Source organism: Chinchilla lanigera, unplaced genomic scaffold (assembly GCF_000276665.1).
Source record: "Chinchilla lanigera isolate Chin_1 unplaced genomic scaffold, ChiLan1.0 scaffold00021, whole genome shotgun sequence".
Lineage (NCBI taxonomy): Eukaryota > Metazoa > Chordata > Mammalia > Rodentia > Chinchillidae > Chinchilla > Chinchilla lanigera.
Genome location: NW_004955422.1, coordinates 25,553,800 through 25,578,636, shown reverse-complemented (window position 1 = coordinate 25,578,636; position 24,837 = coordinate 25,553,800). Strand labels below are relative to the sequence as shown.

Below are 24,837 nucleotides of genomic sequence, written 5' to 3'. Positions count from 1 at the left end.
AAGTCCCCCCTATTATTATGTTATCCTTCTTTTATTCTTTAAAAAAAAAAAAAAAAGTGTTCAAATGAGGAGGAGAACAGCGATGGGGAAAGGAAAGAAGGGACAAGAAAAAGAATAGAAGGAAAAATGGAAACAAAGGTTTTGTAAATGAGGAGGGAAAGGGGTTGAGTGGAGGGGAGAGGAATGGGGAAAAAAGCAGGATATATCAAGTATAGGTTCCCTATGATGAATGTTATTTTGTATAAGTAAAATGTACCCATAAAATAAATTTTTAAAAAACAACAAAACCAAAGAACTCGAGTTAAGTAATCAAGACTGCGATAGGTAGAGATGACGCTGTGAGGGGGAAAGATGGAAAGAGAGGGAGTGGCTATGGCCCCTGAAAAGTCCTCTGAACTTTGGGAGTTTGTAAGGAGCCAGCCCTGCAAAGGTGCAGTAGACCAAAGAGGCCAAGCCTGGGAAGTTTTTTTCTGTTCAAGAAACTGAAAGGGTGGGCTGGGCATGATGGCACATGCCTGCAATCCCTGCACTCAGGAGGCTGAGGCAAGACTGCCAAGAGTTTGATACCAGCCTGAGCTACACAGTGAGACTCTGTCTCCAAAAAAATTGAAAGGAGGCCACCATAACGATGGGGAAGAGGGGGAGGAAGGAGCCTCTCAGTAAGCCTGTTAAAGCTTGGGTTTTCTTCTGTGAGCAGTAGGAAGCTGTGGGTGGTTTTAGGTAAGGGAGGAATTGTAGGATTTGAATTTAAAGAGATAATCCAGGTTGTTCCGCTTGTAGACAGTTCTTAGCGATTAGGAAAGGGCATTCTTTATTCACTACCTTAACCCCAATAACTGGTAGAGAGTCCAGCATAAGGTAGGTGCCAAGCAAATGTACATTGGATGAATGAGTGAACAAAGTGAACACAGTAAACGTCCTTCCATTAGTTTCTGTGATGATTGTACAATATTGATAAAACACCCTGAGTTTCCTTCAGGCCATGTTTAACCGTCTCCTTGTCCTTGCTTTAGGTCAGAGGCCTGGCTTTAAGTACTGGTATGACAAGGAGTGGTTGAGCAGAGGACATATGCATGGCTTAGCATTTTTGGAAGAGAACTACTCCCATCAGAATGCTAAGAAGATTGTGGCCACTCACCAGCTTCTTGGGGACGTGCAGAGAGTGATCGAGGTTCTGCATGGCCTACAGCTCAAGATGAGCATTTTGCAGTAAGTGTGTCCTCTGCCAGCTTTGGGGAAGAGTCTGGTTGGCATCAAATGGAGGTAGGATAAATTTGAGAGGTCAGAAAGCCACAAAATCAGTCATAAAACTGATGAGTTTAAGACGTTTACTAAAAATGTTCAGATACATGGTAAATACTCCTTCTTTAAAGGAGTACCTACCTTATTAGGGTGGGGATGTGGTTCAGTGGTGGAGTTCATGTCCACCATGTGTGAGGCCCTGATTTCAATCCCTACTACTGGGAATATCAGAAACAGAGACACTCAAATACTATTTAGTATATAATTAAGTTCATCTATCTTAAAAGGGTATTGAATTTTGACAAATGTATGCAACCAACATCATCATTGCGTTACATTTATACTTTGTTTTGGTGTGCAGTTCTGGGTTTTTTGCTTTCAGTTGTGCTAAAATATACATAGTCCAAAATTTGGCATTTAATCTATTTTTGTTTTGTTTTTAAAATAGAGTCTTGGGTCTGGGGATATAGCTCAGCAGCATGGCACCTGCCTGACAAGTGTGAGGGCCTGAGTTTGATTCCTGGTTCCAAAATACACTACACTATAATACAATACAAGTATAAAATAAAATAAAATAAAATAAAATAAAATGTCTCACTAAATTGCCCAGGATGCCGGGCGTGGTGGTGCATGCCTATAATCCCAGCATTTGGGAGGCTGAGGCAGGAGGATCGTCACTAGTTTGAGACCAGCCTGGGCTGCAAAATGAGCTCAAGGCCAGCCTGAACTGCGCAGCGAGACCTTGTCTCAAAAAGACAATAAAAAAAAGAAAGAAATAAAAAGAAAAGAAATAAATTGCCCAGGATACCCTTGAACTCCTGGGCTCAATCCTTAGTAACTGGGGCTATGGGAAGATGCCACTGTGCCCAACTTGTATTTTTTGTTTTTGTGGTACTGGGGGTTGAACTCAGAATTTTTTCCTCCCCTGCCCAAAAAGGGTTTCGCTATATACTGCTGATTGGCTTTGAACTGTGTAGCCCAGGCTGGCCTCATTTTCACAGTGATCCTCCTGTGTCAGACTCCTGAGTGCTGGTAGTACAGGAATGGGCCAGCACACCCAGCCAGAATTTCTTTGTAAGACTGAATTATGGTATTCTTTTGGTATGGGGAATTAAACTCATGATGTCATACTTGCCAGGCAGGCGCTGTACCCCTGAGCTAGATCCCTGGCCCTGAACTATGTTTCATTATATGAGTAAAGTTGAGAGCTGTTAAAAGGGTCATTGTTGGCTGGCCTGCTCTCTGGCATATTAGTTGCTGCCACATACATATACCTTCTGTTAGTGGTTTGCTCATATAGAAAAATTTTAGGCCTTTTGGAGTTGGCTTCTCTTCCCTTCCCCTTCCCCTTCCTCTTTCCCCTTTCCCCTTTCCCCTTTCCTCTTTCCCTTCCCCTTTCCTCTTTCTCCTTCCCCTCCCCCTCCCCTCTCCTCCTCTTCCCTACCCTCCCCTTTCATGGTAGTACTGGGTATACCCTAAGCCTTCACATGGAGCTACATTCCTATCCCTTTTTAAAAACAGTTTTATTTTGAGACAGCATCTTGCTAAGTCTGGGCTCAGACTTACGATCCTCCTGCCTCAGCCTTCCATGTGCCATTACACTTAGAGACTTCTAGCTTTTAGTAACTAGAAGTTTCACCAGTGAGAATGAGTGTGAACTCCTTGCTGTGGTTACATTCTCAATGTCAGATGACCCAAGTTTATGTAACTTCTGATAGACATGTGGCTCTTACTGGGGTCTCTTCTGTTTTTTATACTCACTGGAGTCTGTTGTTTTTTGTAACCTAACAAATACTGTAACTGGACCTTGAGTAGGCAGCCGGTCTTCCATGGTTTCCAGGCATGGAGCCAGGACGAGAACCCAGATCCTGCCTTACACTTCTCTAATGGCCTCTGTTCAGTGCTATAGCACGGCCATGTAAATTTTCTTCTGGTCTTAAGTATAGTCAGTGGTAGGGACTGCTTCTCTTTTGTAAAGATCGCTCCTTAAATTTTCTCGTGAGCCTTCCCATAAGAGGTCATTTTAGTTAAGTCACAGATCAGTTCCCTGACAGATTAGTTCCCTGAGTGAGTTAGACTTGGTAGGGCACTCCTGAACAAGATGTTCTTCATGCTGACTGGTCCTGGAGGCCTCCTAGTGTCAGGCGGTTCAGTGCTAGAGCCCTGAGATGGCAGGATGGGAGTCTGCTTTCTCTGTGCACACACAGGTCTAGCCTCAGATCCTGGCTTGACAAGGAGGGGCTGAGTGGGGAACATTCACAAGGGTGTAGACTGGTTTAGGTAAAAGCTAAACTGCTATAACAAAGTCCTGTCCTAGGCACTTTCTTGTTGCTGGGACAAAATACCTCACACCTGCAAGTTAAAGGAGGACAGGTTTATTTTGTTTCCCAGTTTCAGCCCATAGTAAGCCCGCTCCAAAGCAGAACTGGGATGGCAGAGGGCATGGTGAAGAAAAAGTGTTTAATGCATGGCAGTCAGGAAGGAGAAAGTCAAGGGAGATCTGAGGACCTTCCAGGCACATTGCCCAGTGATGCACCTCTTCCAACCAGGACCCCCTCCGAACAGCACATTTAGCTCTGAACTTACCAGTGGTTAATCCACTGGTGAATATAGTGTCCCAGTGATCCAGTCACCTTCTGAAAGCTCCATCTGTGAATATAGGAGCCTTCTAGGGGGACATTCTAGACCTAAACTATAACCAACCCCAAATAGAGGCTTAAATGAAATGGAAGTTTTTTTTTTTTTTTCACATAATAATAGGCAAAAGTCTAGGTCAGGATTCCATCCATGGACTTGGGGAATGGGTTTCCTTCTGTCTTACTGCTTTGGCATTCTCCCAGTGTTACCCTCATGTGAAAGGCCTTCTGTTCTTTGTCTGCTCGGGATTACCTGCATCCACATAGTTGAAGCAGTCATACCTGCACCTCAGCTCTACTCCAGCCCCTAGGAGAGCAAAAGAGAAGGGACAGGGCACGGAGGCTAGCCAGGTGGCCACTGGCCCCACTCAAACTCTGAAGTATGTGTCGATGGGTGATAGGAGGAGGGGAGGTTGGTCTGTTCGCACTGTGACAGTGAGGTGAACTGAATCAAATGACAGCCTTGGGTAGAGTGTGAGAGACTGCTATCACGTATTAAAACAGGAAAACATTACCCACGTAAGCCACAGAAATTTGCTATTAATGCGATGCCAGAAATTGCAGTAGGTGGAAGGTGGTCTGTGTGTGGGCCTATCATCCTGGTTGATTTTATCAGATGGTATTTATTCTCTTTCTTCTCACTGAAATGCCAGTTCCCTGGCACAGTCCCATATTCTGGAACCATGTTGCTTCTGAATCCTGGTTTAGATCTTCTATCTTACTAGAAGTGACTTTGTACAGGAATTAAATATGATTTCTAGCAATCCAGAACAGAGTATGGGGAGCGCTGTTAATCTTGAATGAAGAAAGACCCTGGGAAAGGGAAGTTTGGCCTCAGTACGTCTGTGTGTAAATGGGTAGTCTCTGCTGCCATGGGCTTTGGGTCTTCATTCTCACAATAAATCACTTTTCAAATGATCTCATGAGTTTGTTTTCAAAGACAATAAAACAGAGGAAATTTAGAACATCTGTCATTAAGAAAAGTTAATATGATAGCTGTGGGGTTAGTCTAGGAGGGCTTCCGCTAATACATTGATCCCCTGTGCTGCAGCACAGGTCCTATCAAAATGATTGACAGGACTTGCAAGGAAAGGACAAGGTCATTCATTCTTGTGAAGAAGAATAGCTGAAACTCCATATTTAGCAGGAAGGGTAAAAATTGTAGGAACAGTGAAGTGGAAGACTTACATAAAGAGCAGGTCTGTGTTGTGGCTCATGTGCTTCATGTTAATGGATTTCAGATGACAGTGGACCCGGAAACTAACAATGACTTCCATTTTCCCTGTGAAATTATAATTTCAGAGGTGTGTTGAGGTGTTGGGTAGGTTCCTGGTACAGGGTCTGATACTTCGCTTCAAGGTGGCCCAGTGACCCATGGCTGCCTTGATGCCATTTGCTTCTCTCCTTCCTCAATGGACAGGCATGTCATGGGATTGTGGAAGTGGGGGAACTGAGAAAGGATAGTTGCAGGCCATTCAGACCAGAATTTTAGGTTCTGCAACATAGCTCCACACCTTCATGTTTATGGTCAGTTCTATTTCTTCAGGAAGATGTCAGGTAAGAGGCAAGAGGGCAGGGGATCCCCAAATATGCTTTCAGTGTTTCTAAAGGCTGGAAAGGTTCTGTGGGAGTTCTGGTCTGGGATCATTCTTTTTGTTTTGTTGTTTTTGAGATAGGGTCTCACTGTGTAGCACAAGCAGCCTTGAACTCACTTATATAGTCCAGGCTGGCCTGAAACTCATGGCAATCCTCCTACCTCAGCTTCCCAAGTGCTGGAATTACAGGCATATACCAGTGTGCCGAGCATGCATACTTGTCTTAGAATAGTGACTGATAGTTTTTGTTCTGTTTTTTCCTATTTATTTATTTATTTATATTTATTTTTCTGGTATCAGGAATTGAACTCATGACCTCATGCTTGCCAGGCAGGCACTGTGCTGCTGAGTCACCCTTTTAAAAAAATTATTATGATTATGATTATTATTTGGCACTGGGGATCAAACTCAGGACCTTGTGCTTGGTAGGCATGCACTTGTGCCGCTGAGCTATATCCCCAGCCCTAATTTATTTTAAAGAGAATTAAAAAAAAAAAAACTATACAGAATTACAAAATAAGATAATACCTTTTTATTTTAAAAAAATTTATTAGTACATGTTTGCAGTACATAATGATTACACTCATCATGGGGAGTTTTTTTAATCACGGGGAGTTTGGTAAATGTATATAACACAACTTAGTCCTTTTTATGTCTCTTTTTTTTACTCATTGATTATGATCCATTAAATGAATAACCCTAGGTTGGGTTGAAACTCAAGAGGAAATGCTTCTGGTTCTCAGAAGAGTCTATGGCCCTACAAAAGATAAGGGTATCTGTCCTTTCTTTTAATAATAAACTTGTCTCCTTGAAATGGTGAGAATAGGAGATTTTAGAAAATTTTTTAGAAACTTTTATAATTAATATCCATACATAGAAAAAAATCCATACATAGATGACAGTTGACTCCTTCCCCACCAGCATTGCATTTTGGGTAATTGAGTGCTGTTACGTAGCAGAATTATTGTGACTGTTAATCTGTTTATTTTTGTTTGAGACAGGGTCGTACCTCGTAGCTTAGGCTGGCCTTGGGGTCTCACTTTGTAGCTCAGGGAAACCTTCCTGCCTCAGCCTCCAGAGTGCTAGCATTGCAGGTGTGTGCCACCATGACTAGCTTGTGACTATTTATTAAGGTTATTTTTAATAGGCTACATTTGTTCTCTTTTTTTTTTTTTTTTTTTTTTGGTTTTGGTTTTTCTCCGGTACCGGGAACTGAACTCACAACCTTGTGCTTGCCAGGCAGGTGCTTTGCTGCTGAGCTAATAAATCCCCAGCCCCAATAGGCTACATTTGAAGAGCACTTTATCACCAACCAAGTACTTCATTCAAATTAATTAATTTACGTTTTATAAAACTTAGTGTTGGTGGCTGACAGATGACTAGCCCAGTTTTTAGAGGAGGAAGTAGGAATGAGATTAGATGTGAGTTGTTTCAGCTACCCTGCTGATCTGCAGCTGAGACCAGTCCCACTCACTGTTTATGTCTACTCCTGGGAGCTCCTGGGAAGTTGGGGGATTTACATTCGGTCCTGCGTGGCCAGTGGTGGTGTGTGGTCACATAATACAGGTGGGCGCTACTTTCCTTGGAAGAATATTTGGGAATTGAGAAGCCCTACAGTGGCATCAGTATCCCAAAGCCCTTTCTCTGTTCATCCTCCCCACAGAAGCAGAGAGCATCCTGACCTGCAATTATGGTGCCAGCCTTGGAAACAGCACTCGGGGGAAGGGAGAGCTCATTCCAAACACATCCATGTCCTGGATGCCAGGAGCAAGGAAGAAGCCCCCAGCTATAGAACTTTGAATGGGGCAGTGGAGAAACCCCTGCCCCTGCCCCAGTCTGCAGAGGAGTCCTACATCACCAGTGAGCACTGCTACCAGAAGCCCCGGGCCTACTACCCTGCCGTGGAACAGAAGTTGGTGGTAGAGACGCGTGGCTCTGCCCTTGATGATGCAGTCAACTCACTCCGTGAGAATGATGACTCCCTCTCCCCTCGCCTGGGCTGGCCTCTGGACCAAGACAGGAGCAGAGAGGACAGCGACCCTAAACCCAGTCCCCCAAAGGTATGTGACTTGCCTGTACTGGTTCTGTGTTGGTGTTTGAGTACTTATAAATTCCCTGCCTGTGGTTAAATGATCTGTGGAAGATATTTCTTAGTAGAACTGTGTTTAAATTTGCTTATCATAGGTGTTTTTGGTCTGTTAAAATGAAACGCAGTCAGGAGAGCCCACCTGAGCCAAAGAGCGTTGGTTCCAGGAAACCCCGTGAAACGGCATAGTTCTTGGGGATAAGGAGTAGAAAGGTGGGGAGTAACAAGGGGACAGGATTGGGGCTGGGGATTTAGCTCAGTGGCAAAGCGCCTGCCTGGCAAGCCCAACGTCGTGAGTTCAATTCCTGGTACCGGAAGAAAACAAAAAAAAAAAAAAAAGGGGACAGGATTGACTGAAACTTAAAAAAATGAAACTAAGTTAAGAAAATCTACCTTTTCTTTAATACCAGTTACATTATGTTTGTACCTAGGTGCTAATTATTGCCATAATCAATGAGTTAAGTGTTTTATAATGCATAATATTTTCAATAAAATTGCATGATATTTTGACTTTCAATTTTGTAGCCCCGTCATAAAAAGGGTCCATTTCATCGAAGTATTTGCTTCCCTCAATAGTTTGCCAAAGAGCTACTCTCGGTTGTTTGTTAGTAATTTTCTTCTGGAACCTCCTATGTCGTATTATAATTGCCAGTGCTTATTAGTTTCCTTGTGCTTCTTCCTGGTTTTTAGTGAGGCTTGTGTGACTTCAGAGCTTCTCTGCTCTTGATGTGCTTTCAGAGACTTGATTCTGTGGGTTGGCATCATCAGCATTAAAAACCTGTGCCCTCACTGGTGTCTAAACAGTGTTGGGCAAGGGTGGTAAGCACAGTCTAGTGAGACAGCTGTCATTCTAAGTCCTGGCGCAGCCACTTTGTGATCGGAGTGGGTTGCTTCCCCTCCCTGATAAGCCTCATTTTCTCACCTGTAGAATGAAGCCGGTAACAGTGCCCTTCAGTTTTTGTGGAATGTGGTTGTGAAAAGCTCTCAGCACATTTCTTTGTACATGCTAACCTCTAAATTAATCTTGGCTGAAATGTATTTTATTTCAAATGAAAAAATGAAGCACACCTCTTTTTCCAGCACTCAGCACTATGGTAGGAGCATCACAAATTTATGCCCAGCCTGAGCAGTTTAGTGGCTTAGCAAGACCCTGTCCCAAAGTAAAAAAGGGCTGGGGATGTAGTTCAATGTAAAGGCCCTATGTTTAATCCCTAGTACTACAAACAAACTAATATATCAATTCTCCCAAACTCCAGAAAAGGTTTACAGTCCTGTGGTCTAGGCAGGTTTTTTAAAGGTATCTGGCATGTAGTACAAAATCAGAAAATACTGAAGTAGGGCAACCAGCGTAGTATTTTTTCCGTGATGGTGAGCTGACTCTACTGGCACTGTGTCTGTTTTATACACCTTACCCCATTTCACTCTCATGAACCTTCATTGTAGGTTTTACTACTTTCATCTTCCCAGAGAAAGAACAGAGGCTCAGAGATAGGAAGCTCACAGAGCCACATATTGAGCAAGAGACGGAGCCAGCACTCTCCAAACTCATGTGACAGCTGTGTTAAATCATATCCACACTAACTTTGCTAGTCAGTTCTCAGAGATGTGGGTGCATAGGGCATTGGGCCAGCCATGCAGAACCATCTGTGGGGTCCCTGCTGGTCTGAGGCGGTGACATGGTGCAGTGGGAAGTTTCCACCCAATCCCCAAATGGGAAGGGTCAAAGAGAGATGAGGATTTGGAGTATTCAGACAACAGCTGGCTTTTCAGAGGGTTGCAGACACTGAATGCTTGAAACGGGTTGGAAGCTCTCTCCATGAAGTAACTTAAATGTCATTATATCCCCAGGTGAGGGACTATGTCTCCAAAAAGGTCCTACCAGAGGAAGCCCCTGCTCGGAAGCTGCTGGACAGAGGTGGAGAGGGGTTGGTGAGCTCCCAGCATCAGTGGCAGTTTAACTTGCTGACACACGTGGAGTCTCTTCAGGATGAAGTCACACACAGGATGGACTCCATTGAGAAGGAACTGGACGGTAGGGCTCCTTCCTTAGTCCGCTGGCCATTGGCATATGCTCTGTGATCCCTTCTGCCTCAGGAGCTGCTTTCTGCTGTTTTTGAAAATGAGGTCTCTGTTGCCTAGGCTGATTTTAAATTTGTGGGCTCAAGTGATCCTCTTATCCCAGCTTACTGAATAGCTAGGATCATAGGTGTGTGCCACCATACCTGGCTTTTGATGATTTCTGACATATCTCTCCCCCTCCCCAGTTTGGCTATCCAGGGACAGCTGTATTCTAGCCTCTAGCTTCTAGCCTCACCCACCTCAATTCTCTGGTCAAGGAGGACAAGTTTATTTTTATTATTTATTAGGCACATAGAAAGTCTGATGTTATCAGGGATTCAGCCCCTTCTTTAAAGCTGAGTATGCAGGGCTAGGGGTGAAGCCCACTGGTAGAACATGTGCTCAGCATGCAGAAAGCCCTAAGTTGAATTCCAAGAACTACAACAACAAAACAAAATAGTACACACACACAAGAACAGCTGGACCCTGTTTGCAGGAAACATATAATCTGAGTAAATCTTCACCAACAAGCTAGGTGTGGTGGTGCATGCCGGTAATCCCAGCACTTGGGAAGCTGAGGCAGGAGGATCATTGCACGTTCGAGGCTGGCCTGGGCTACACAGTGAGTTGAAGGCCAGCCTGAACTGCACAGTGAGACCCTGTCTAAAAAGGACCAAAAAAAAAAAAAAAAAATCCTTACTAACAAATTTCTTTGGGCTGGCCTTGAACTTACTTTGTAGTCCAGGATGGCCTCAAACATTCAGTGGTCCTTTTTTGCCTCCTGAGTGCTGGGATTACAGGCATGTACCACTGTACTTGGTTTTTTGTATACTTATTTTCTGATTTATTTTCAATTTAAAGATAGAGCCCAGTTTATAAATAAGTATTCTGTTTGAGGATTCTGGGTACAGTCAGGCTATGATGACTATAACTGAGGATATAAAACATGTGAAGCTGGGCATGGTGGCACACACGTGTAATCCCAGCACTTGGGAGGTTGAGAACTAAGAGAAAAATGCCATGTTACACAAGCCAGGGTCATGGGGTGTGACCAGGACACCTGTGTGGCTGAGGTTATACCAGGCAAGGAGAGTACTGGCAGGAAGCCTTCCTGGAACTCCTGGGACTGATGCCAGGCCTTGAAAGAAGGGATGATATTTTTTGCTGGAAAGGAAGAGAGGATAGAGGATCAGTGGCTAAAGAGGGTTCCCTAGTGGAGGATAGAGGGTAGAGGAAAAGACAGTCTCTGTGTCTTTGTGCTTATGTCTTGCCCCTGAGGCAGGCCTGCATCATCTCTGGAAAGGTGTTTCTGCCTCCATTTTACTCCTAAAATGTTCCTTTGGGCTCCTTGATGCCACTGTCTGAAAAACATGATGGTGTAGATTTTGAGAAAATAATAGAATTGGCTCTGGGTCCCTGAGAGGAGCCTAACACCATGGAAATAGGGTGAATATTTTGTTGTTGCCAAAGAATCTATCCTTAGGGGTGAAGCCAGACCCTGGGCAAATCTTACCTCCCTCTCCCCCTGGGCTCCTTCTAGCCTCCATGGTCTGGCGATTGGCATCCCACATATTCTTATGTGTTCTCATGCTCCAAGCCCTGAGAAGTAGCAAGGAAGGATGAAAATCAGTGAAATCTTTAAAAACTTAAATATTTTATTTAGGCGAACAGACTTGTACACTATTTTTAGATTTATCAGAATCCCTTTTAGGGAGTTAAATCTTCAGTTCATTTAAGCTCTTCAAGGGGGCTGGGAATATAGCTCAGTGGCACAGCCCCTGCCTGGCAAGTGCAAGGTCCTGAGTTTGATTCCGTGTGCCCCACTCCTGCCACAAAAAAAACCCCCAAATTTCAGTTCAGTAGGAGACAGGTATTAATGAAATCATCCCATTACTGATAATTAGAGCCCATAATCCCAGCACTTAGGAGGCTAAAGCAGGATCACTGGGAGTTCAAGGCCCACCTGAAGTACATAGCAAGACTCAGTCTCACAAAACAAAACAGGACAAAACAAAAAATTAGAAACCATTGAAAGTGCTCAGAGGAGTGTGTGGTACCATAACACGAGTAACACAGGGTCCAGATTCATGGTGTAGGGTTTGGGAAGACATCCTCCAAGCATAATGTGGACGGAACAAAGGACATAGAGGGTGGAGAGGAAGGTAGGGTTAATGTGGAGCATTGGGGATTGGATGGCAGGTAGCAGGCTGCTTGAAGAATGGGTACTGGGAAGGTCTTTCCATTGCTGAACCTCAGCATCCCAAAGATGCTCAGTACTGGTTGGTGTGTGGACTAGAAAGGCTACAGGCGGGCTGGACTAAGCACAGGGCCGCTGAAGGGGCTGGCTCTTGTCAAAGGTACAAGGTGCCTAGGTGGTGTCTCCACAAATGCCAGAGCCTCAGGCATTACGTTGGAGGAGGACAGCTTTTTATAGAGAAACTTAAGTGCTTATAAGCAAGACTACTTTCCAGATAGTGAACCAGTTATAATCAAGTATCTTCGTACTCATACACCTTATATTAAATACTTAAAGGTATGGGTTGGGAATTTAGCTCAGTTGTGGAGTGCTTGCTAGCAATCCTGATCCCCTGGGTTCTCAGTTAACTCCCCCCCCAATAAATTAGAGAAAATAAAAATTATATATCAATCAGGAATCAATATGAAGCAAACCAAAAGTAATAGTAAAATAGACCCTGTTAAGTCCCTGTAGATTTTCGTTTTTCTTGCTAGGTGTGGTGTGCACACTTGTAATCTCAGCACTCAGGAGGAGGCTGAGGCAGGAGAATTCCAAGTTCAAGGCCAGCCTGGAATACATAGCAAGACCCTGTCTCAAAACAAAACAAAACAAAAAAACGATTTTCATTTGTTTTGTTTTGTTTTTTTCCAGTACCGGGAATTGAACTCATGACCTGGGTGGTTAGGTGGGAGAAGGAGCTGAAACTGTTGCTGAGGTCGTTGCAAGTCAAATGTGAGCTCACTGGGTCTTTCTTTCTGCCAACAGTGCTGGAGAGCTGGCTGGACTATACTGGGGAGCTGGAGCCCCCGGAGCCACTGGCTAGGCTTCCACAGCTCAAGCATTGCATCAAGCAGCTGCTGATGGACCTTGGCAAGGTGCAGCAGATTGCTCTCTGCTGCTCCACATGAAACTGGGCACCCAGGACTAATGGGGGTACAATCCTGGGGCACCTGAGGAGGAGCTTCTCATATTTAAATAAACCTAGCATGCTGAATGCACGTGACACCGACTGACTTCAGGGATCTGGCCAGGAGTGTGATGAACATTGGACAAAGAGGCCATTTTGGCTGCTGGATGGCAGGGCACTCTCATCTGGAATCCTACCAAGAAGGTAGCAGATAGACTCTTGGGATTCCCTTCTTCTGTGCACATCACTGAATGAAGAGAGTCTTTTTGCACAAACTTCACTTGAAATTGTGCCACTGATGATGACAAATGGAATGAGAGCCAAAAAAGTTTAGTTGGAAACAGTTGTAAATTCAATCTTCAGTTTATTTAATTGACTTTGCTGTCAGGTTGGAGGCACATGCCAACCTTTCTTGTTTTGCCTGGCATGGAGTTTAGGCAGCAGGTGCCCTTTTCATTTTCCAGCTTCATGGGAATATTGGGACTTCACCATGCTGTGGAGGTTGGGAAGGAGCAGAGGCCTCAACTGTCCTGCCTTTCCCTTAGGATGCTTCACTTTTCTCACATCTCTTGCATGACTTCATGGTACCAGGAACAAGTTCTGTATGCTTTTCACACAAAGTTGACTGGGTTGTGACTTTTGTCACAGAGTCCATACAGCCAGTGGAAGAACTAGAATTGTACTGTAATAAGAATCTAGGAGGGATTCCAAATGGAAGTAGGCAGGGTCTGGAACCCAAAGGACAGCATTTTCTACTCAATTCTTAATGTTGACAGCTTCCCAGTTCTATTTAAAGTCCAAAAAATGTTTCCCAAAATTTTGAACTCTTTCACTGTAAAGATTTACTGCAAAGAATGTGGTTTGGGGAATTACTTTATATTGTCAACAAACTTCAGATTCTTTCTGTGCCGCTTTTCTCCTTCCCTGAAGGGTATGTCCACTAGTTGACATTTTCAGAATTGTTAATATACTTTAACACGTTGAAGTTCCTGTCTGCATTACTTTGTGAGATCAAGGTGATTATGCTGCTTAAGGTCCAGGTACAACCTGTTTGTACCTTTTGAGACATTTGTGTTATTTTTGCAGGTTATGGTTCCATGTATAATTGCTACATTTTATTTTGTGTTTCCTTATTATACAGATTTACAGAAAATGTCCCTTGCTTTGAAAAGTGACCATCTCACATTTTGTTATCACTAAAGGCAAAAGTCAAAGCATAGTTGTCTCTTTAACATGAGTTAATAATGGGTTTATGAATCTGTAATGTTATATGCTGCAAATATTTACTATATAAACATAAAGTAGCTGATATTTCTCTAGCAATGACAGTATCTCCAGAGACCTTTAAAATGGTTAGGCTTTCAGGCACAGGTCATTGTGGTCATGAATTCAGGCCTCTGTACTAAGATGTTTCAGGGAATCCTGTCTAGTGATTTGTTCCATTTGATATAAAATGAATTATAGGATAAGTTAATCTTTGCAGCTTATCCATCAGAGGGAATATATGCAGCTGTAACATTTAATAATGATGCTGACCCAATTCCTTTACAAGAGGCTGTTTGCCATTGCTAACACTGGTATAGGAAGAAATACTCTTGGTGTTTCTGGTATAGGAAGAAATATTCAAGGAGTATGTATGGCATCTATCTATGCTCTAGATAATTTATGACAGATACATAAGGAATGTGGGATGTTTTTCTGAACAGGGAAAAACAGGATGATTTTCTATATCCACAAGTGTGAGGTATGATGACTGTTGTATTGTTTTCTTTTCTGCAATTACATCTGAGTATCACATCTGGGGAAGCTGTAAGTAGTCAATTTTGTATCTTCAAGAGGAAAGCAGAAACTGAATTAGCTTAATTTTGCCAAGTGGTTCTTACTGGGTTCATCACTTAGGTTTTGTAAAGGAAATAATCCTGTTTGACTCATTGTGACTTTTGTTCTTAAAGAAGCAGGGAGACTCCCCAAGTTCTGATAACCTCAGTGTGTTTCCCTAATTTAAAGCCATGTTGAGGGGCTCCATTCCCAATTTCTGGGTCAAGATGAATTAACCCCAAGTTGGAGCACTGGAAACTGTTATTTGCGAACATTGCTGATACATTTAGAAATATGTGCACTACCTAAGTTTTTTGTCTTTTGAGAAAAACTATCCACCTATAAAAAACTGCCTTGACAAAAAGTTCTGGTTTGACTAATCATTTTGCTGCTTTAAAGTAAGTGATGAGTATGCAGGGTGGATCCTTGATGAGCCAACATTGCACTGTGGATACATATCTATGTTTATGTGCTATTAGAACAGAAGGTGCTGTGTAGAGAAATGTTGCTTTGAAGCAATATTTGCAAAATATACAAACTTCTATATCTGTATTTGTCACATATTACTGAATTATAACATTCTTCACCCTATTTTTGAAAAAGTTTTTTGCAACAGTCTTATTGTATAGCAGGGGCTAGTCTCAAACTAGAGATTTTCCTGTCTCAGCTTCCCAGGGGATAACACTGCAGGAATGACCAAGCCTATTTACCTATTTTTAATATGTACTAAATCTTCTGTAACCATTTCTTTAAAAAAAAAAACAAAAAAAAAAAACAATATGAACCGAGTCTTTACACTGAACTGCATTCCCAACCCCTTTTTAAATTTTTAATTAAGATGGCTAAGTTGTTCAGACTGATCTTGAACTTCTATCCTCCTGCCTCAGCCTCTCAGAGTGCTGGAATTACAGGCATGCACCACCACACCTTGTTACCATTTTAAAGAATGCCTGCTTTTACCTTTCAGATACTTTTTGCAGGGAGTCAGATGCAACTTCTGGCAAGAAATCCCAAGAAAATACACAAAATGCTTCACAGCAGCTTCTAGCCCTGTCTTGCTCATGCTTAGTAGTGAGAACTCCTGCTTAGATTTTTAGCGATGGAAACAATGCAAGACAGGTCTGGCCTTCTCCTTCCTTAAATTAAAATATGGTAGCCATTGCACCAAGATTCTCCTCTGATCAATCCAAGCTGCCGATGTACCCTAAGTACCTCCTCGATGGATGGGAAGCCGCAAGGAAGAATAGCCTTTAAGATTTCATAGGTAGTCCTCATTACTTGCAGAATTCCTTCTTCCCTTTCTAGCAGTTAGGCTGATTTAAATGAATAAATAAATGGGGGGAGCCAACTGGAGACATTAAAACGAGTAGCTCATCACTTACTTTAATGAATAATTTACATTATTCATTAGCTGACATCGTTTAACTCCTACCGGAAGTCTAAACTTTGACAAAGAGGAAGGTGGGCAAGTCTAGAGCCATGGATTAAGAGTCCACAAACGAGACGTACTATCTGTAAGAGCAAGCAGTAAAACACATTAAAATAGCCGAATAACTTGGGTCTTTTGGAAAGCCTGCACCCGAAGGGCAGATGAAGCAACTTGGCGGTACAATCCTTAAGCCAGAGTTCGCCTGCAGGATCCCACAACCATGACGTATTGCCGTTTTTCTACCTGAAAAGACAGATGACGAGTTCAGACCGTAGCTAGTAAAAGATACAGGAACTCAACACTACTGGACTAGAATCTTCATGACATAGCTTTCCACTAATCTAAGGAAATCCAAGTGGGTCCTTGGCAGCACCGGAAAAAACCTTCACAGCTGTGCTAACGGGACGGCCCAAGTCTAGCCCACATTTAAGGGTCCCATAATACTCAAGGAAGGCCCGGGAAATGGGAAAGCAGACAAAAGTCTTATTCTCATGGGCTCCCAACTTCCTTTCCTCACCAGGCAGAACGGAGAGGAGAAATAAGGTCGGTAAAATAAACCCGAGAAAGAAAAGACACTAGACCACAGCAGCTGTCAAAACTCTTTCATTAACACCGGGTGGTGTGCCAGGCTCCGGCCCCAACCCATCATGGCCCCAGTCCAAAGAACGCTCGGCTCAGCGCCACCGCTCAGCCGGTGATGCGCACGTCCGCGCGGCGCTGGAGCCGCCGGGCCCGCGTCTCCTCGGGCAGGATGGCCAGTAGCTGCTCCTGTACCAGCATCTCCACCATCTGCTCCTTAGTGCGGATGTCTGGCCGCAGCCACTGGCGGGAGAGCTCCCGCAGCTGGCGGAACGCTTCTCGGGGGCCGGCCGCGTCCTGGTAGCGGAACTGTCGGAAACGTTGGCGGAACGTCTCGGGGCCTGGCCGCGAGCCGCCGGGGCCCGCAGGGGTGCGCGAGGCGGCTGAGGCCTGAGGGGGAGAACCCAGGGGTGCGGGGCTGAGGGGCGGGAGCTCCAACACCGCGGAAGCCGCCGCGGAGGGCGTAATATTCGCTTCGGGGATCTCGGCGTTGGGGTTGCAGGGCTCGGGGGCAGGCGGGGAGGCCTCTGAGGTCGAGGGATCTGCAGAGTTAGGCTCAGGGTCTGAGTTCAGACCGGCTCCGTCCTGCTGCTCCGGCGGTACAGCCGCAGGGATCCCGGCGGTCGCCAAGCTCGGTTCCGTCGCCGCCATGACTCAAGCTCCGGGCGTCACTCTTTGTCTGGCAACTAAGGGCTCACTAGTGCGTCTGCGCGGGAGTGGGGCAAAGAGAAGATCGTTTCCCACTAAAGGACAGAGCCAATGCAACCCGTGCGGGAGGCGACCCGGGACCGACCGAGGGCGCGCCGAGCTTACCTACACCCACGGAGCACCCACGACAACCGGAAGTGGGCGTCTCCTCTAGCTTCTCTATGATCAGGTCGGCGCACAACCTCCCGGAAGCTGAGCCTCGGGTCCCGGAAGCGGCGCCTCCTAGCGGTCGCCAGTGGCGTCTGGCGGTGACAGCGGCCGTAGGGCGGCCGGCGGGTCTCCGCATCCGGCGGGACTTTCTCAAGGATGGCGCCTCTGAGCTCGGTGAGGAGGCGGGGTCGGAGTCTGAGGCGGAGTCCTGGGCGGAGCCTGAGCCTGAGTTGGAGCCGCAGCAGGCAAGGGCATTGAAGGAGCAGCCTGAGCTTGACCAGGTAGATTTCAAGTCCGGGGACCTCAGCCTAACACGTCTTGGCCAGTGGCTGGCGCATGTCCTTGCGGGGATGCGCTCTTACTTGATCTTTCCACCTCTTCGGTAAATGCGGAGGATGATGGTTATCCAGGGACTCTTTGGGGCTGGCCGGTGCCTTGCTTGGGACGGCGGCCGGGAGCTGGAGGGAACCCGGTTTAAGAAAGCTCTCTTAGCTGGCCGTGGTGGCCCACACCTGTAATTTCAGCACTCTGGAGGCTGAGGCAAGAGGATCGTCGTGAGTTTCAGGCAAGCCTGAACCACATAGCGAGACCCTCTCTCAAAACAAAAAAAGGTGTTTTTGCTTGGTCAAACGTTGAAGAGAGTGGCCTCATCTATTTCGAGAACAACAAAATACGTGTGTTAAGATCCTTAACACATTGCCTAACGCAAAGTAAATGCTCAGGGCTCTTTGCCATGATTATTATTATTATTTTCACTTTTTAAAAAATTTATTTTAAAAATAAAAGAAGGAAAGCATATTAACAAATAGACATTCATTTACAAAATAGCGTAAGAACAATACAAACAATACAGAGTTACAGACAAAGTGGTAGGAAATTAACAATGGTTGTTATATTACGTATTGGTATCTTCAAAGTGGTTTCTCAAGAAAACAGAGACATGCAAGATTGATCAAATAAGTAATCATTAACTGTTCCTTTCAGTAAAGCGATAGAAGTCAGTAGTACAACTATGTTAGCTATCCTGTATATACATACATACATAATTTCCCCTTCTTTTCTCTTTTCCCTCATCCCAGTTGCTCTTTACTTGTGAGCATTTTCCTTTCGTTTCACAATGTCTATCATACCTCCTAATTTTTATTCACTCTTTCAGGTTCTTACACTAGTGAGACAATACTTTGCTTACACATGGAGGTCTGTTTTAAAAAATCGTGGTACTTTTATATAATTGAATATTACTCAGCTATAAAGAAAGATAAACTCGAGCTTTTACAGGTAAATGGTCACAACTGGAGACCATACTTATAAGTGAAATGCCATTATTTTTTGAGTGTCCTCTGAAGCCAAGGGACAAGCAGCTCTTTGGGTTCTTTAGTTCGGATTAATAAATGGACTATAAATGCCATGTCCCTTGAAATGTAGCTTGTCCAAATTGTGAAATGTACTGTAATAAAAAATACACATAGGTCTTAGTGCGAGAGGAATAGTGTAAACTAGCTCAACTCTTTTTTATTGATTTACATTAGAGTATAATATTTTATATGTACAGTACTGAGGCAAATACATTTATTTTAATTTCACATGTCATTTTAAATGCAGTTATTAGGAATTTTTTTTTTTTTTTTCTTGAGACAAGGTCTTGCTGTGTAGTTCAGGCTGGCCTTGAGCCATGTAGCCAAGATGACAGTCCTGCTCCTGCCTCAACCTCCCTAGTGCTGGGATCACAGGCTTGCACCACCACACTTGGGTGGCTCGTAGGAAAATTTAAATTGCATATGTGGCTTATATTTTTGTTAAATAGTTCTGGGCTACAGTGTTGGAGTCAGGTAGCCTTAGTGGAATCCCCTTTGCAGGATGTCTTTGCCTTACTGTCCCAGGTGATAATAGTACCTACCTCAGAGTTGTTAGGAGATTAAACAATGCTCTTAGTAAGAAGAGGCTTTTAAAATGTTTGCTGACACCAAGCAAAGTGGCCCACTCATTATCCCAGTGCTCAGGAGGCTGAGGCAGGAGGATCTGACGGGAGTTGGAGGCCAGTCTGAACTACATAGTGAGACTCTGTCCCCCCAAAAAAGTTTGCTGTGTTTTTATCAGGTAAATTGCTTACCATCTCCAAGCTGCAGTTTTATCCGTTAATTAGAAATCTGGATATAATAGAATTTACCTCATAGAGGTTACTCTGAGAATTTGGAGAGATGATGCAGGTAAAAGTGTATAGCTCTGACAGCCCTCTGGTAAATGGTATTATATTCTATTTTAATATAACAGACACACAGATAGTTTTTGTTTCTCATTTCAGAAATGATTGCATCTCATTTCAGAAATTTTGTGTCCCATTTTGTGTCAGAAATTGAGGCCCAGAGAGACAGAGGCCCCGAAGGAAAGGTTTTGTGTAACTCCTGGAGTTCCTTTGAGCTTTGTCCAGGCATAGTTGATAACCATCAACACACCAGTGGCCTTGATTTAAAAAACAAACAACAACAACTTCCCCTCCTGTAGGATGTCTGCCTCAAATGGATAGATGCAGATCCTCATGAAACAGTTTCTAAAATGTTGAAAGTCATCAGAGTGGGACGTTAATGTGGAGATTTTGCATGAAATCTTTTTTTTATTTTTAAGTGGAAGAACTGACCACACTCTGAACTCACATTGCTGCTAGCCAGTAGTTAGTTGAAGCTGAGGCTTCTTCCTTTAGACAAGATACTCTGTCCCACTTGCCCTCTGCTCCACCCTTCTATTGTCCTCTGAAACAGAACACTGTGTTTACTTTTGCTCTCAAGTTGTTTTCCTTAGAGGTGATAGTTTCGTTTTCTTTTCAGACACGGGTGTGTGTGTGTGTGTTTCCTAGTATATTATACTGCTGGGTTCAAACCCTCTGCCAGGCCTCTTGACAACTGCGTGAACCAGTAGTCGCATTCCCCTTGTAGTAGCAGACAGTCAGTGTCCAGCCACCAAGGCAACACCCCAAACTCTATTGCAAGGATGAGGTGTTGTAAACCACTTCACCAGGAAGGGCACCATTAAACTGAGATTCTGGAAGCAAATTCAGGGATATACCTCAAAATCTTTAGTAAAAGGCATTGCCTGTGCAAAGGCATATAAGAAGTGGGAAGAAAATTTTGGGCAAACTACAGGCTAGAGGGGGAGTGGCTGGGATCTGCAGAAGAGTTGAGAGATGAGATTGGAAGGCTGGTGGGAGAGTAAGTCATAAAGATCACAGGGGTCCGTGTTTAAAAGTTGGACCTTGGGGGCCAGGGACATAGCTCAGCAGCACAAATACCTGCCTGGCAAACGCAAGGTCCTGAGCTCAGTTCCTGGTATAAAAAAAAAACAAAAAACAAAAAACAGTTGGTCCTTGGCTTCTTGGGAAAAGAAATGGAGTCTTAGAGTACTTTCAACCATGGAATGTTGGATCTCTGGTCCATTTCTTCCAGCCTTATTGGAATAATAGAATATAGGGATTGGCCGGGCGTGGGGGCGCACGTCTGTAATCCCAGCACTTGGGAGGCTGAGGCAGGAGAATCGTGAGTTCGAGGCCAGCCTGAGCTACAAAGTGAGCTCAAGGTCGGCCTGAACTGCATTGGGAGACCCTGTCTCAAAAAGACAAAAAAAAAAAAAAAATAGAATATAGGGATGAAAGGAAGAATCTCAGAGCTGTCTTGAAACTATGGCATGTCAGAATGGAAGGGTCATTCAAAATGGAAAGAAAATCTATTCAGTTCTAAACACTTTATGGGTTTGCAAGCTCTCAGAATCTGAAAAGAAATTAGAATATTTCTTCCTAGAAGAGAAATGCAGTAGTTTGGTGTACAATTTCAGATGATTTATGTATATCCTTGAATCTAAGAGCCCCATATTAAGTTTTAAATATACATATGTATTTAACTCTTCTGAATTTTGCAGATTAAGAAGTCAGCATGCCAAAAGTTGAAGAATTGGTCCAACATCAAAACTATAGTAAGTGTTTTCATGAGGGCAGAAATCTTTGAACATTTATTCTAATGCTTTCATCATATTAGACTTTTTATTATCATTAGAGTTAGATCAGTTTGAGAAGGGATCCGAAATCATTCATCTTGTATCATTTAGCTTCCAGCACAAGGTCTGTCTTCCAGTGAACCCTAAGTAGCAACTAAAGGAAAAAGGACAAGCATGGCTTATAGACCATCTCTGTCAAGGGAGACCTCTAACATGATTCTCACACTCCTTCAAAAGTTTTAGTGTCTTTGATGGTACACTTTTGCTGGAAGCTGTGGAAAAGAACCCTGGATACTTTAAAAAACTTTCTATTTGAAAATAGTTATATATTCACAGAAAGTCTCAAAAGTAGTACAGAGCATTCTCTCCTACTCTTCACCTAGTTTTCCCCATAGTAACATCTTGCATAACTATAGTACTATATGGAAGGTGGGAAACACATAAGTATAATCCATAGACCTTATTCTTATGATTTCCCAGGCTAGTGTGCTTTGTGTATTTATTTATTTAGTGGTACTGGGGATCAGACTTACTGATGCTCTGCCACTAAGCTACATTTTGAGCCTCTTTTAATTGTTTAAAAATTTTGTAACAGAGGCCAGGCATGGTGGTGCACCCCTGTAATCCTAGCACTTGCAAGACTGAAGCAGGAGGAACACCAGAAGTTCGAGGCCAGCCTAGGCTACATAGTGAGTTCAAGGCTAGCCTGAACGATGTAGTGAGACTGTCTCAAAAAAGAAAGAAAAAAAACTGTGACAGGGTCTTGCTAAGTTGTCCAAGTGGTGCTTGAACTTTTGAGCTTCAGTGTCAGCCTCCCAAAATGGTGGGATTCTAGGCATGTGCCACTGTATCAGCTCATTTTCCAGTTTTACATGTACTTGTTTGTATGTATATATATGTATAGGTCTGTGCAGTTTTATCACATGTAGATTCATACAGCTATTGCCACAGCTAGTATATGGAACTGTTTGATCACCATACAGCATTGACATCTCTTTATAGTTGCACCCATTTTTCTTTCCACCCTCTACTCTTAACCACAGACAACCCCTAGTGTTTTCTATCCGTATAATTTTGTCATTGAAAAATATTATATAAGGCTGAGCATGATGGTGTACACCTGCAAACCCAGCACTTAGAAGGCTGAGGCAGGAGGATCACCATGAGTTGGAGGCCAGAATGGGCTATATAGTGAGTTCAAGGTCAGCCTGCACTACATAACGAGACCCTGTCTCAACACCTCCCCTCCAAGAAAAGTTGTATATATGGAATCATACAGTATATAACAGTTTTTGATTAGCTTTTTTTTACTCAGAATAATTGGAGATTGATCCAGGTTGTTGCATGTAAATAGTCTATTCCTTTTTATTGCTGAGTAGTCATCCATGGTATGGATATTTCGGTTTACTTAACATTTACCTTTTGGGGGACATTGGATTGTTTCCAGTGTAGGGATATTACAAATACAGTCGCCTTGAATAATTTTATGATATAGCTTTAATGTAATCATTTAATCTTTTAGAGCCTGGGAATAATAACAGTCACACAAGAATGGTTCTGAAATAGCTAATGAGTGAAGGAGTTGCTATAAGGTCTGTGTAATGGTTGATACATTGTATCAACTTGAGAAGTTTAAAAGTTTAACTCAGCAGGGGACCAGGGTCCTTACTTGCAAACATCCTCATCCTGTGCAAGAAGAGGGGGTGGAGATTATGTGAGTTGAGGGGGGTAGCTTGCTTATAAGGGAGAAAAAGAGGCTTGTTTCCCCCTTGTGTTCTTGTTGCTTTGTGGTCTTCTGCTGTCTTGAACTGTTACCCCTGTGCCATGCAACCCTGCCTTGGAGCCAGTGATTAGGGACTGAAACCTTCACAAACTGTGAGCTAAATAAACTTTTCCTTCCTTCATTTTTGGTGTTGGATATTTTGTCTCAGCAACTGCAGAAAAATAACTAAGAATTTGGTATCAAGGGTGGGGTCTTGCTGTGACTATAACTGACCATGTGGTTCAAGAGCCTTTGGGAATGGCTTGTGGGAAGAGTTTAAAAAGGTTCAGAGATGTTGCTTGAAAGAGTAGAGCTGCAATGCCTTAGGCTGTTCTATGTGGGAGATTCTGGTCAGAGCTCAGACGGCTGATAAAAATCCTGCCAGTAAAGACCAGGTTCAGGAGGTTTCTGCTGAGAAGAAGGACTGCATTGGTTGTTGGACTCCAGATGATGTATGTTATGGCTTGGCTGAAAGTTTGTCTGCATTTTGCTGTGTCCAGAGACTTTGCCTGAGACTGAGACTAAAGGCTGTGGACTAATTAATCTGGCAGAAGAAATTTCAAGGCAGTCAAATGTTGGGGCAGTGGCATGGCTACTGTTGGGGGCTTTTAGCCAGATCTGTGTTGAGAATCAAGAGCAAAGAGCCCAGAAGGATGATTTAAAATGTTGTGAGTTTGGCCAGATAAAAAACTATAGTAAAGCTATGAACTACAAAGATAAAGCTGAGGAGATCTCAGTTGCTGAGAGGAAACAGGAGAATAGAAAAGATGGCCTGAAGGCATCACAAGAAGCAGCAAGTCTCCACTCTTTGCAGCCTCAAAACTGCAAAAGCGAAAGACTTTGCTTTGAGGAGAAGGCTGCAGAGTGCCATGTTCCAGAATGGCGGCAGTGTAGAAAATTTGTTTCTTGAAATTAGATTTATGTGCCCAGTGATCCAGGTACTTGACCGCTACATCCCAGAGAGAGGAAAGCCTGGTTACTGCTCCAGCTGGCAGCAGGCCTTGGCATCATCCACATGGCATTGGTTTTAGGTACATTCAAAATGCAAGAGTTATGGGGTTAAAACGGCTTCCACCTCTATTTCAGAAGGCCTGGGGAGGCCAGGCAGTATGCCCTTGAGAGGGCAATGTGTGAAGCTGGGAGTGAAAAGCCAGCATTTCAGTGGAGACCCCAAAAGTTTGGAGAAGTCAGAAACATGGATTGTCTAAAGAAAGCTGCAAGAAGGGAGCAAAGCAGGCCTAAGAAAAACTATGGGAGCTACAAGCACCGGAAGTGCAATAGGGGTGGAGTCATACAAGCCCTTGGGAGCTCACAATTTGCCACAGATTGCTTCAAATGCTGGATATGGAACTACAGGACTTAATGTTTACCCTGCTGGATTTTGGACTTGCTTTGGTCCCATTCCTTTGTATTCCTGTTTGTAACTTTTGGAATGAAAATGTTTACTTTGTGCCACTGAATGTTGGAAGTGCTTAACTTTTCATTTGTATAGGGGGTCACAGCTAAGAGTTTGCCTTACCTCTTGGAGGAGACTTGGGACTTGGGCTTTTCAGCAATGCTGAAACTGTTAGAACTTTGACAACTCTTGCAGATGGACTAAGTGCCCTTTGCATAAAGGAATGTACATGAGTCTTTGGGGAGTGAAATGTT

The 24,837-nt window shown here is 43.7% G+C and overlaps 3 protein-coding genes and 1 long non-coding RNA gene across 10 annotated transcripts in view; 2 read left to right on the top strand and 2 right to left on the bottom strand.

The window, feature by feature from the left end:
• The window catches only part of Phf20 (PHD finger protein 20), a 125,036-nt gene extending 109,910 nt beyond the window's left edge, over nucleotides 1–15,126 (top strand). For all 6 annotated transcript variants that reach the window (XM_005384767.2, XM_013514071.1, XM_005384764.2 and 3 more), the window contains 4 exons: nucleotides 1,014–1,209; nucleotides 7,137–7,533; nucleotides 9,408–9,591; nucleotides 12,619–15,126. In XM_005384767.2, coding sequence (XP_005384824.1) covers nucleotides 1,014–1,209; nucleotides 7,137–7,533; nucleotides 9,408–9,591; nucleotides 12,619–12,761 — 920 coding nt within the window. In that variant the 3' untranslated portion in view covers nucleotides 12,762–15,126. The remainder of the gene's footprint in view (nucleotides 1–1,013; nucleotides 1,210–7,136; nucleotides 7,534–9,407; nucleotides 9,592–12,618) is intronic.
• Nucleotides 15,127–16,594: 1,468 nt separating this feature from the next.
• Scand1 (SCAN domain containing 1) lies at nucleotides 16,595–17,491 on the bottom strand. Of its 2 annotated transcripts, none has more exons than XM_005384763.1 (2): nucleotides 17,400–17,491; nucleotides 16,595–17,292 (listed from the first exon to the last, which is right to left on the bottom strand). In XM_005384763.1, the coding sequence occupies exon 2, from the start codon at nucleotides 17,235–17,237 to the stop codon at nucleotides 16,695–16,697; it is 543 nt and encodes a 180-aa protein (XP_005384820.1). In that variant the 5' UTR covers nucleotides 17,238–17,292; nucleotides 17,400–17,491; the 3' UTR covers nucleotides 16,595–16,694. The 2 variants fall into 2 exon arrangements, with proteins under 2 accessions (XP_005384820.1, XP_005384819.1); XM_005384762.2 differs by having other exon boundaries at nucleotides 16,595–17,329; nucleotides 17,400–17,489.
• Nucleotides 17,492–17,699: 208 nt separating this feature from the next.
• Nucleotides 17,700–24,837, top strand: part of Cnbd2 (cyclic nucleotide binding domain containing 2) — a 60,388-nt gene continuing 53,250 nt past the window's right edge. Inside the window, exons 1-2 of the mRNA XM_013514075.1 lie at nucleotides 17,700–17,725; nucleotides 21,351–21,404. The gene's annotated coding sequence lies outside the window, so the exon portion shown is untranslated. The remainder of the gene's footprint in view (nucleotides 17,726–21,350; nucleotides 21,405–24,837) is intronic.
• LOC106148469 overlaps nucleotides 17,732–24,837 on the bottom strand; it is an 11,664-nt gene continuing 4,558 nt past the window's right edge. Inside the window, exon 3 of the long non-coding RNA XR_001233938.1 lies at nucleotides 17,732–17,979. This is a non-coding gene — a long non-coding RNA (uncharacterized LOC106148469). The remainder of the gene's footprint in view (nucleotides 17,980–24,837) is intronic.

Coding starts and splice junctions, on each gene's coding strand:
- Scand1 (XM_005384763.1), bottom strand. CDS start 17,237: ATGGCGGCGACGGAACCGAGCTTGGCGACCGCCGGGATCCCTGCGGCT.